This window comes from Filicampus tigris, chromosome 8, assembly GCF_054856515.1.
Source record: "Filicampus tigris isolate MCC_2025a chromosome 8, RoL_Ftig_1.0, whole genome shotgun sequence".
NCBI lineage: Eukaryota > Metazoa > Chordata > Actinopteri > Syngnathiformes > Syngnathidae > Filicampus > Filicampus tigris.
The window spans coordinates 17069500-17082823 of NC_141224.1; the positions used below are offsets into that span (position 1 = coordinate 17069500).

The 13324-nt window shown below is 39.9% G+C and overlaps 1 protein-coding gene across 6 annotated transcripts in view; it reads left to right on the forward strand.

Moving 5' to 3' along the window:
* Nucleotides 1-13324, forward strand: part of grb10b (growth factor receptor-bound protein 10b) — a 79819-nt gene that overhangs the window by 23694 nt on the left and 42801 nt on the right. For all 6 annotated transcript variants that reach the window (XM_086038543.1, XM_086038547.1, XM_086038546.1 and 3 more), the window contains exons 3-4: nucleotides 394-490; nucleotides 10760-11054. In XM_086038543.1, coding sequence (XP_085894669.1) covers nucleotides 394-490; nucleotides 10760-11054 — 392 coding nt within the window. The remainder of the gene's footprint in view (nucleotides 1-393; nucleotides 491-10759; nucleotides 11055-13324) is intronic.

Genomic DNA, 13324 nt, shown 5'->3' on the forward strand with positions numbered 1-13324 from the left:
GCCAATCGCAGTGCAAAAAACAAACAATCACAGTCACAATCACACCTAGGGGCAATTTAGAGTGCCCGATTAACCTACCACGCAATGTTTTTGGAATGTGGGAGGAAACCAGAGTACCTGGAGAAAACCCACGCCGGCACGAGGAGAACATGCAAACTCCACACAGGAATAGCGGGGCCGGATTCGAACTGTGAGACAGACGTGCTAACCAGTCGACCCCCGTGCCGCCCTCTTCTTATCATTATGTCCCTAATACTAAATTGACCTTGTTTTTAAATCATCTTAATTGTGGATGTTATTTGCTGCAAGATGCAGGCACCTGTGTTATGCCTTCTTAATGAAATTCCTTTTCATCTGATTTTGCCTCTCTGCCCTGATTTTTCTCTTCATCAGCCGGACAATATAGACCGGTCCACCAATCACAGACAAGCGAACCTCATTGGGCCGGGCTTCCAGCAGTCAACCAACCACAATTCGCCAAATCATCAAGGTGTGTTACTTTTTTGTACTTATACACACACACATATATATATATATATATATATATATATATATATATATATATATATATATATATATATATATATATATATATATTTATTTATTTATTTATTTATTGAGTTCTCATTAACAGTATTCACAACATTATTACAAGATTTCATTCATTTGTTTATTGATAGTGTTGAAAGTGACGCCAATGCTATTTTTAGACATGGCGTGATTCTGTATTACAGTAATACTTCCCAACCCTAATGGCCATATGCGATAATTGAATGTCTTGCCTGTTAAGCTTGTATGCTTAACATGTGGAATAGAAAGTTCAGACAGAGTGGTAAGATTATTTCTGAGTTTAAAGGTCACTAAAACTGGTTATACTACTTGTGGTTGTTTGTGTGTCGTCTGTCGTCAGTATAGTGTGGAGGCCTGAGTGGTGGGTTGGAAATGGGGGGTTGTTTTATATTTGGTCCTCTTCCGCTGTAAACATTTGAGCAGTTCAAAGGGTGATCTGTGCGGACACGGGGTGCCATTATAATTACGCGGCCTATCTAATTGTACTATACAGGATTGGTCCACGACAATCGGAGCATGAGATTTAAGTACAATATTGGCTCAGCATGGGAGGCAAGGGCGGGGAGTCTGCGCGGACTCAACCAGTGAATTAGAACGCTTGGCCACGGCATGGGAAATAAATGGAGCAGAAATTACATTGTCATTTTTTAGGATCAGCCGGATGGAGGGAACTCAAGAGAACAGGACAGCCCGATAATGGGGATCGCTTTATCTAAGGAACATTTTGCTGAAACTAGATTTATGTCACACACGTGTTGAAGGCCTGATTATTGAACACCCCGACTGTTGACCATTTACTCTGGCATGTAATGGGTTACTTATTGTAGCTTACAAGATGTAGAGCATGCATGACCTACTCTGGAAATATGACCTTGCTTGTAGCATTATTAGAGGGATGGTAATACTTGCTGATTTTATTGTTTTCCAGTGATTTGGCTTTCAGCCACTTGCTATATTTGCTTCACAGCCAGAACGGTCATAAACCGGCTTACATTGGAGGGATCGGGCCAGCTTTGGAGGAATACAACTCACTATTCTGTATTTCATAAATTTGGAATGAGATGTGGTTGAGCTTCTTATGAGGGGGATTTGCACCAGAGTGTTTAAGAAACAGCAGCAGTGGTCAATATGTAATTTATGAACAGGCTCATAGTCAAGTTGTTGAAAGACACGGGCAGCCTTGGTGTGACATGTATATGTGAGTCGCCAAGTCACCGGCTTGCATTGTGTTATCATGCATGTGTTGTTTCTCTCAGCCGCGCACCAACGCGCCTGGAACCTCATAGCTGAGCTCACAAATGTACAAAGCAGCTTCATCCCCAACATGTTAAGTCACTCAAACATTTTGTGTCCCGTCGCTCCATGAGATGTAGTGAATTTTAACAGAGTGTTGTTGGCCTTGCAGCTGCTGGGCAACAAATTCCATCAATGGTGCCAATGCCGCGGAGTAATCTGACGGCACGGCTCTCATGAGCTCATGGCTTGAAATGAATCTCCTAGCTCTAGTTATTCCTGTTTTGCCCTTGTAGGGAAAGTGCGACATGTCGGAGGCACGCATGCACGGGCAAGCACACATTTTCCCTCTCAAACGGTTAAGCGCTACTTTCCAAAAAATAATGCAACAGCAGTTAGGGAAATGTAGGTATGCAGATTCCAGTGTGCAATTTTCTGGGTTGTGACCCCTCTAATATTCACCTGACTTTATTATTGTGATTGAACTGTTGGTCGTTGCTGATGTAGCACTTCTCACAGAGAGAACTTGAAAAGTGCTCAATAGGGTTCAAAGAGAATAACAGCCCGTTACATCACAACATGGGCCCAAACTGTATGTCCTCCTTTCTTTTTGATGAAGTCTGGACATACATTGAATACAATTTAGGGATATTCCACTTTCAGATGAAATTACAGAATAGACCTAAATAGCTAAAAGGCACCATTACCGTCAAGTGAACTTAATTCGACCTTCTGTAAACTTTTGAGTACACATGTCCAGCTGTTCACTGTTGCGTTACGTTTTGCACAACTTTCTATTCTCTAACAAGAAGCTGAACGACAGAATTCACATCAGTTTTTTTTTCTTCTTTTTTTTTTTAATTTCCAAGAGCTGTCACCTTTCTGCATTTCGGTGACTCTCATAGTCTCTCTGCATCTCTGTTGCAACCTGTTGGTGACACCATGTGACACGCAAAGCGTGGCCACCTCCCTCCTAAGAACATCATGTTTGAAGCCTTGCAATCGCGAGGTCCTGATGATTATTTGCTAGCTGTCGTCTTGGTCCTCATGTCAAAATGTAAACGCTCTTTCAATAACAATTATACAGTAGCTGGTATTTACAGTATGTGCACTGAAAAATGTATAGAAGGTCAATCTCAATGTCTTTGAAAAGATTGGTTTCATTTGAGTGGTGCAAGAGTAACTTGCACTTGTGGAAAGCAAATTTGTAGTTGTAGCCAAACTAATTTGGAGTTGTAGAGGTAAATTTAGTGCAAAAGTAACGTGAAAATACAATAGATTTTCTAGCTGCAGCAAGAGCAACTTGTAGTTGTAGAAAATAAAGTTGGAGTTGTAGCAAAAATAACTTGAAATCGATGATAGCAGTCACAAGTACAGTTAAAATTGTATTTAATTCAAAAGGTTTTTACGTTAAAAAAGAGTTTTATTTGAACATGTACTTTATTTACTTATGGTTAAAAAATGTGCTCATTGCGCTAGAACGTAAAAAAAAAAAACCAAAATTGAAACCAAAACAACGACAAAAAACACTCACCTTAAAATTTCAAATATAGAAACTTTATTTGAACAAATCATTTTCAGAGAAACCTTTATTGTATTGGTCTTCGTACAAATCTAACCTTAAAAGTGATACTATACATACAGCGTATCATTTTCACATTATTAAAATAAAATCCTCCCTGATGGGGAGCAATAGTTTTAAACAAAAGATTGACAATTTATACTTAATAGATCATTAACTCAGGATCATGAGTCACACGCACTTAGTGTATTATGTTAATTGAATTTGACAAGATCAGCTTGATTTCTTTAATACACCATTTCATGAACAACACCTGACTCATTATGGCATTATGCCGAATAAAATCAATTGGTCCCCTGATTGTATTATTTTGTTAGCAAGTATCCTTCACACTCATTTGACCGCTTATTGGCACGGTCCGTGGCACACTGCTGAGCTTAAAAATATCTGATCATATCATATTCCACCCACTGCGTTGTAAATCTATCCAAGAATACCATTCAGTCTGATCTCTTTAAAGTTTTTCAGAAAATTGAGGTGTTGTCCGTAAAGTATTAGACAAAAAGAGACACAAAAAAAAAATCAAGCTAGATTCGCCAAATATCAATTCACATATGAAGTAACTGTGAACTAACAAGCCTTTACTGATGACCTATTAACTCATTCACTGCCATTGACGTATTTGTCTTTTCTCAGTCCAGCCATTCAATCCCAGGAATTTATTTACATTTTTTTCAATATTTTTCAAACGTTAGGGTAAAAGAGGGCCTTTACATGTCTGGCGGTGAATGAGTTAAAGTTGAGCTGGAACAGCAACTCAGCAAAATGCATCTTTTGTTAGTTATCTATTCCCACTCATGCTATTGGCAAGTCCATAGTTAGTGTTTTTAATCCTCAAACACTAACAGCTTCCAGGATTTTTCCAAAACAATGGAAGTCTATAAAGATCTGCAATTGAGCAGTTTGGAGACATAATTATTTTATGATGTTTAATAACTTGACTATCAACTTGTGTTGTTTTGGAAGAAATGCTGAAAGCGGTTTTGCTCTGTAACCCCATCTGCGGACCTCCTCAGCAAGGCTTGTCTTTTCGATAAAATGGAACAGATGCTCGTCCTTGTCAGCAAAATGAGCCAGTAAAAAAAAGCACCATCTCTATGGCATCTTCTGAGCAACCAGTGGACTGACCTCTTTCAGTTTGAAGCTTCAGAAGAGCTTCCAGAACTTGTTTGTGTTTATGCGCATCGGTTTGAAGAAGTTCAACAGACGTGGACCCTATTCGTCCACAATGGCAAGGAAGAACTTGATCAAACTCATACCCATCAGTCCATGGAAGTGTGCTGCTATACCAACTTCCTTAAACAAAAATGGCAATAATTTCTGGATGCTTGCACCATTATTGGTCTCTTTACGCTTCATTCATTCACAGCATGTGAATTGAAGTTCATTTAATTTTTTAGTTGGTTTTTAAATTACTTCATTTTTGTTTCTTTTTGTCCCGTTGACACAGCCATATGTGTCTTGAACATTTGTTCGGCAGACGCTGCTTTGCGTCCCTTCAATTTGTCATCAGTTTTCCTCCTGCGTGTACGCTCAGGGAGATGGCACCACTAAATTTCGGAATATGTGCAACAAGAACATACTGTAAACCTGCTTGGAGATGGTATCATAGCCTTTACCTTTAACGCCTGCCTATAATTTCCTTCCCCTGAGAAAACTCCCTCCTTCGCTTTTTCCAGTGCCTGTTTAGTCACCAGACGGCACAGTTATTACTTGTCACCCTTTAAATAGACCGACTGACTGATTACAAGTTTTGGAAACACCTGTGATGCTAATTAGAGGACACACCTTGGTTGAACATGTCCCTGTAGTCAAATTATGTTCAATCTTTTATGGGGGTACTATCATTTTTGTCTAGGCCTGCTTCATGTTGTTTTTTTTGTTTTGTTTTGTTTGTTTTTTAAATGTAATTCTGTTTAACTACATTTCAAAAGCAGTTTCTGATTTTAATTGGTTAATTTTATTTTAATTTATTCCTTCTATTATTTTTCTTTATTTTATTACTTTATTTTTATTTCATTAACAAGGGGTACCGCAAATTTTGTCCACACGTGTATGTGCTTTGCTGCTGCAAACAAAAATCAAATCATCGAGAGTCCAGCAGGAATAGATCCAACTTATCTTCATTTATATGAAAAAAATTTGAGTTGATATTTTTTGTTAGTACTTATTAAGACCAAGCCAATTTACAAATGGCAAATGTCGCTCATAAAATTCGATACGTATTCCAATTCAAATCTTTTTTTTTTTTTGTTACACTTCGATTAAATGCCCTTCCCTTCGATGGCAGATGGTACAATGAACCTGTGTATCGACATGTTGCCATGCATACAACAGCAGAATAAGGCATGGCTTCATGTGAGCATCAGCTTTGTATTCAATTAAGTAGTAAGGCCCAAATTGCGCACTAACTTTATTTGTGAGTAAATTAGGATGATGTCATCCTTTCAATACTATTTTTTCTTTTTGGGGGGCGGGGGGTAGCGGGACTAGATGACAGTGTACAATGCTTTATCGTAAATTGTGTTGATGTTTCAACCTTGACAGGCAAACATTAATTACTAATGTGACTATGAAGACATTTGCTGCATTTTTTTTTTCATTATTTAAAGATGTATTCCATACAACCAAGCGTAAGAAAACAGGTGCTACTGAGAAAGCTGTGTCCTGTGAAGCGAGTCCCCTTCCCCAAATGCCCACCACAGTACCCCTTAAATAAGAGTCTAGCTCGGTGATCTCTCCTTTTCCCTCTATGCTACGTATTTGTCTCTGTTTTCCTTCCCTTGCCTCTTCTGTTTCCCTTTGACCCTCGCACACTGTCTCCCCCGCCCCATCAGGAGGCTTGGCCTTGCGTGGGTGCGTGTGTTTCTGTGTGTGTGGGGGTGGGTGTGTGTGTGTGTGTGTGTGTGTGCGCGCACTCTGTCACCAGTGGTATTGTACACCCCACAGCCACACTTTACAGTTCAGACCTGCTCTGTCTATGCTCCCACTGGTCCCTTTTGAATGGAAGCCCCTCTGCTGGGCTTGAATTCACATTTCACATGCTGTTTTGTGCATGTGTGTTCAATCGATGTTCTATGCATGTAAACCACTTGACGCCATTCCTTTTTCTAAGTGAGCGTCACCCCTCTTTTCAGTTTGCAACCAGCTGAATAAAGGGCACACAGACTACATTCCTGGCTCAAAGACAAACGGTGAGCCATATGCATCTGCCACCAGTACAATGGTCTTGTTTTGGCTTTGTCTCATTCCCTAATTACCAGGAATATTCAAAACAAGCTTTTATGCAGATTCCTACAGACTTAACTAGTTTTACAGTTGGTTAGTACTGCATATAAATTGGCTAAGACAATGGAGGATGTTGGAGGATTTTTCCCCCCCAATTTAACCAATTATATGTTCTTAAAGAGAAGGGAAAAGGCTAAACATGTCACAGCCCATGAAACAAAGGAACTTTTAAAACAATAATGACAGTTTTGTCCTTTTAACCTATGAGGAACTTGTAGTATACCCGATGCTTCCGCTTGACAGAGAAGTGATATAATACTCGGCAGCTGACTTGGGCCACCATTTTTTGATGAAATGCTTGATCAATAGAAATTGCAGGGAAGTAGTTGAGAGATTTTAGCGTGCAGCTGCAGTTGGTTGTGGTGATGTTCTGTCTTGATGAGCAAGACGTGGGTTCAGCTGAGAAACAAAAGTCATAATTGCGTGACTTGTTTTGCTTACTCTCAAGACCATAAATTGTACGACGTTCTTTGATACAAGAATGCTTTTGATTAACATTTAGACTGCAGCTGTGGGGAGAACATATTTGTAAAACTTTGCTTTGCAACGAACATAATTGCAAATAGAAGGAAATACTGACGTGACCCAACAGAGAACTTTCCGAAATGTCTTGCTAAGGTAGATTCATGCGAGACTGTAGCTTATTGCCTTCTGTTTTTATTGTAATTTTTAGTGTGTTTGTGCATCATTTCCCTTTTTGTGTCCACGCCAATTGTCCAGAATGGTACAAATCTCTTACTAGTATGTTATTCTAAAATTTCCAGATTACATCTGAAACCAATTGGCTCACCTCAGGGTGGTTCTACTGTATTCAGTGACGCAGGGAAGACGATTCAGTCTGCAGGGCAGCTGACATGCATGTAAGAAACTTTCACAGAATATTAATACAGAGACTAAGGGAAAAAAGTTGAAGTCCACTGCAGGTTTGAGTGGCTGCCAGCATTGATGAGCAACGTTTTAATTTTTGTCATGAGTCATATCTGAGGAACTGTTACATGGACCTTTTAATAGAAATGTGGCCTTTTCTTTAAAGGTGATGTAAACCCAAACATATTTTTTCAAGAATTCGTTCTATGCAGCCCCACTAGTATAAACACGGCAACTTGATTAATATTGCGTTTGTGGAATATGAGTTAAACAGTAAAATTCACCTGTTTTTAGCCATCTCGGGGCGGCCATTTTGTCACTTTCTGTCGACTGAAAATGACATCACATTTTCTCAGGGCTCATGTCACGACCAATCATGACTCAGTTTCAGAAAACAGGTGGGCTTAGTCGTGACCTGAGCAACGAGCAACTGTGATGTCAGTTTCAGTCGACAAAAAAGTGACAAAATGGCTGGCCCCTGCGATGGATTTTGCTGCTTAACTCATATTCCACAAACGCAATAATAATCAGAATGTCGTGTTTAGACTCTTGGAGGGGCATAGAACATACTGTATTATTGGAAAGAAAAAAATGGGGTTGACTTCCCATTTAAGGCTTTAAAATCGAGCAGATCAAGAACCACATCCTTTCGTCGATTCCATTTAATTCAACTCCTCTCTTCCAAGAAGTCATACAGAAGGTTGTCCTGGCAATAATTTTACGCTCCATCACGTTGATCAATCCATCACACCAGATCCCACGAAACTTTGACTTTGAACAATGATTTAATATCCCGAGTGTGAATACAGGTTCAAGCGAGAGCGTCCAGTTTAATAAGAGGCCTCGCCACATGACTCGCTCCCAAAATATGTTTCAGCAACTGCATCACAGTCGCAAATTCCTACTGTCAGCAGCTCTGCTTTGTGTGCTCCCTGCTGCCTGAGCTGCTCTGATATTTTAAGAGGATCTAATGATTGGCTGTAATAATGTAAGGTCAGCCGTGTCATGGCAGCTGTATGTTTGCTTGGTATGAATAAAGGCGTTTACGTGCTCCCTTTTGCCTGCCCTTGGTACAACGAGTCTCGTGTTGCTCTCGTCTGGTTCCACTAGGTTCAGTCACGTGTGTGTGTTCGTCATGCGTTGCGGCGTCAACAGCCCGCATGACGCACACCTTTGTTTGCCTTATTGCAACATGCAAAGCTTGATTATGATCATGCGACAGATAATGACTCACAAATCCTTGATCCAGTGGTAAAAATGTGGGTTGTGTTCCTTTACATAAGCAGTTTTCTTCGTAGGAGTCATGCTAGTTTGACCTAAAATGGTCAATGTTTTCGTTTGAGTTCACATGTCTCAACAAGCGGAACGAACATTACGATGCGATGGTTGTTATTTGACTTAGTTGACGTAGTCTTTGTTGAATATTTACATCGCCTGATTCTCTAACTCTGTCCTTAGCCCTCCCTATATATGGCCTTGTATGCACCCTGTGTCCCGTGGTTTACATCTCTTTAGCTCCCCGGGCTATCTATAAGTAGCGGCTCCAGCTTGCATGTTGCTATTAATACCAGCGGATTAACCACCTGTGATTTACAGGCACCTGTGATTCAGCTACCTGACACGTTTTCAGGAAAAAGTCCTCCAAGAAAACTGATCTATGACTAGTTCTTTGTCGTACACTTTGTTGTTTCGAGGCAGGACTGTGCTGCTCCATCCAGGCATGTTTTAACACAAGATATTTTGTTGCAGTGGTTTGGTGAAGTATATCATTATAAACTTGACATTTCTTGTCAGGATCCAGCCATCAACTGTCCTGCATTAACCCAAACTCAATATGACAACATTTTGCAGTAGTTGAACATAAACAATATATTAACATTCAAATAAATGGAACATATATGTGTATTATGCAGGGTCTATCTGTTTTTTAAGTTGAATTTAACATTTTCATCATCTCCTAATGTCAATTTGACTTCCTGCCACACAGTTTGAGAGCTTCTGCCACTTATAAGTGGTTCTTGTCTCCCCCCAGTGGTGCAATTGTAGTTCACACCAGATTTGTGGGTTCTGGTTGCAGTGATTTGATGATAGAGTCATGAAGTAGGTTTCTTTTTTTGTAATGAAGAGTTATTAATCTGAATCGCCAGTGCGGATTGTAATTTGGAAAGAGCAAAATTTTGTGCTCAGTTTACCCCTTGAGATAAAACTTGCACAGTATGAAGCAATTAAATGAGAACTTCCCATCAATTGCGCTCACTTCAAACTTTGATACATAATGCTTCTGGAGTCAGTTGAAAAATTCACTTCATGAATTTAAATGTGCCTGGAGGTTTTCACAAGGGCTTTGATGATAGATTTCTCCTCCAAAAAAGAATTTGACGACTGGTTTTTAAGACCTCCAAAAGCAGAAGGTTCGATACATGCAGTGAATTTTGAGCAGATGTCGACAATATGATGCCATTGCAGTGAACCCCAGTGCTGGGAGTTGAGTGTTACGGGCAGGTTTGTGCATGTACATGTTATCCTGGAGCTTTACCCATAGGGCAGCATCGTGTCCATAGTCAAGAAAATCCTGCTAAATTAGTGTCGTGGCAAAAGTGTGAATCAAATGAATATTGCATTTATGGACTGTGAGTTAAGCAGTAAAATCTAGCTGTTTTTGTCCATCTCAGGGGGCGGCCATTTTGCCACTTGCCATCGACTGAAAATGACATCACAGTTGCTCAGGGCTTAGGTAATGGCCAATCATGGCTCAGCTTCAGAAAACAGGTGGGCTGTGATTGGTCGACCTGAGCCCTGAGTAACTGTGATGTAATTTTCAGTTGACAAAAGTGACAAAATGGCTGCCCCCTAATATGGCTAAAAATGGGTAGATTTTGCTGCTTAACTCATTCCACACATGCAATATTAATCAGAATGCTGTGTTTAGACGAGTGAAGGAACATATATGATTGCAAATAATTTTCTTGGGTTGACTTTCCCTTTAAAGTTGTGAAATAAAAACTATTTAAATTTCCCAAATAATGCATTTGTTTATCATTTCAAATACATGAAAAGAGGACCTTGAAAGAATACTCACGTATTAATTCGCGATCGCAATATTGGAAGGGGCGAAAACATTGCTATTACATTACTTTCCAAAATGTTTGCAAATCTGCCTTCTCTGCAACAAATTAGTTTTAAACTTGTATTCCCCTTATCTTTTGTCTTGTCTTCCAGAGGATGATGTTGATTTAGAGGCCCTGGTGAATGACATGAATTCTTCACTGGAGAGTGTATACTCCACCTGCAGTGCCCAGCAGACAGAGTCTACATCGCGACTTCAAAACGGACAGACCTCAACCTCCTCCCAGCAACATCACAACCACCATCGCCCTAACACGCACCACACGCCACTGCGGCAGAGTCATCACGTGCTAAGCCATTGCTCACCAGAACCACCCTCTTCCACATCGGCAGACCTATCCCAAGCAAGCCTACGACGTTCACAGCCCATGCACATCCTGGCAGTGCGGTGAGTGCCAACCGATTAAACGGACAGTAGCCAGTAGTGGCACGTTTCGGATCGGACCGCGGATTTTGAGTCGCACAAGGATCATTTTTCAGATCAGCAAAAAAAAAAAAAAAAAAAAGATAAATAGAACTTTGTCTTCATTTATTTTATAAAACGCTTTTAGCGTACTAAATTGGTGACAGAATATGATTTCGGGATGGCCTTGTGTTGATTTTGGTGGCAACTAATGTCAAAACTGCGATCAGGCAAGCCAAACCATTGAAAACGGAAGTCAAATTAGCAACTACGCCACCACGCGGGCCAACTTCAAAGTTAAAGTCTACTAAGGCTATTAGCATCAATGACTCAATATATTATTTGAAAAGCTTTATTTTGAAGTTAGCCTTCGCGGAGGCGGCGTGTTTGTTGAGTATGTTTGCAGCATCCTTGACATGTCTGTCTGACTCGGAATAGTGATGGGCATCACAGTTCTTTAAGTGAACTGAATCATTCGAATCAGTTCAACAAAAAGAACCATTCAAAAGATTTGGTCACCGAATCCCCCCCCCCCCCCCCCCCAACCACACACACGCATGAGCACGCCACCTCTCCCAGCCGGAGAGAATTACACACACACAAAAAAAAAAAAAAAGAAAACAGTATTTTGCTCACCCTGATGTTGCAGTACCGGATTTTCCGGACTATAATAAGATGCTACTTTTTTCCTATGTTTTCGGTGCGGCTATTCTGTGGATTTTTTTCCCACCGCTAATTGCGCTCTAACCAGAATTACAGTACAATTCAATACATTTGCCATTAACAGGGTGTGACTGCAGGAGTTCAACAGGCGAGGGCGCTAAGCACTAGGTTATTGCATTAGGTGGTATGCGGTATGTAGTAGAGCAAAACGGTGGACATTACCTGACAAACTGGAGTGACAGCGGGCAGTGAAATGACGATAAGTACTGTTTATTTTTTCTTGAGTCTGTTCCGTTTTGCTGCCATGTTAAAAGGCACTGTTAGGAAAGAATCTGTTCAGGTACATACATGTACATTTACAATTCAAAATAGTTCTGTAAATGCAGTAAATATCTAATTTTGCAACATAGAAGACGACTTCATGGGTTTCAGTGAAGATGAATAAAGTGACTTGTGATTTCAAACAGAGGAGAAATTAAGATAAATAAATACAGTTTATTTTCTCTTTGTTTTGTTCCATTTTAATCAGCAAAGTTACTGCCATGTTAAAAGGCACTGTTAGGAAAGAATCTATTCAGGTACATACATGTACATTTACAGTTCAAAATTGTTCTGTAAATGCACTAAATATCAAATTTTTCAACATAGGTGTGGCTTATATAAACGTGCGGCTTATATATGTTTTGTTCATAATTTTTTTTTTTAAATAGCGTGGGTGCGCCTTATATAATGGTGCGTCTTATAGGCCGGAACATATGGTAGTTGTAATTTGTGCGTTTGTATTATTATTTCTATTAAAAAGGTTGCAGCTATAATTTATGAACGATAATGGCAATACAGCACGTTCACTCACTGACTCGTTCATGAACGGGAAGTTACCTCACTGATTCCTTCATTAACACCAATATCGTGGCAGTACGTTCATAAAATCCCGCCTTAATCTGACGCTGGCTGATGATTGGTCGTTTGTGAAGATTGATGACATGCGCATGGCTGAGCTCAAATGAACTGAGAAAAGAACAAATCACTCTGTTCTGTACTTGTTCTTTGCTTGCATAAAGATATATTTTAAAAAAAGAAGAATAACAACAAATCACTTGAGGAAGTCATCTATTCACTCACGTTCACGGAAAAGATTTGTTCTTTTTGAACGAATCATTTGCAAACGACCCAACACTAACTTGGAATGACGGTGTTGAGGCAAAAAAAAAAATCCTGTATCATTAATTTGAGGACTCGTTTCACCCCAAGTTGGTAAAATGCTCCCATATATGAGGGTTTTCAACTTCCTTTGCTGCTAATACAGTGTATCCATTCGAACAAAAAATAATTACACATTACTGAAATACAAAATACAGTCGGTAGTATGTAAAATTGAAAGTAACTTTCATTTTAGTGATCTTGGGTTCCTGATCTGATCTTGCTGTTCTCAGCAGGGCTGTGGGTGGGTGGAAGAATCGTAGCCAGGCTAGCGGCAGTGCTGGAAGTAGCCTGTGGATTTGGTTTTCCCACAAACATGCTCAGCATTGTCTGAATTGTCACTTACTTCTGTTCCTCGTAAATCTTATGACAAAAGCAAAAAGTATCCAGTC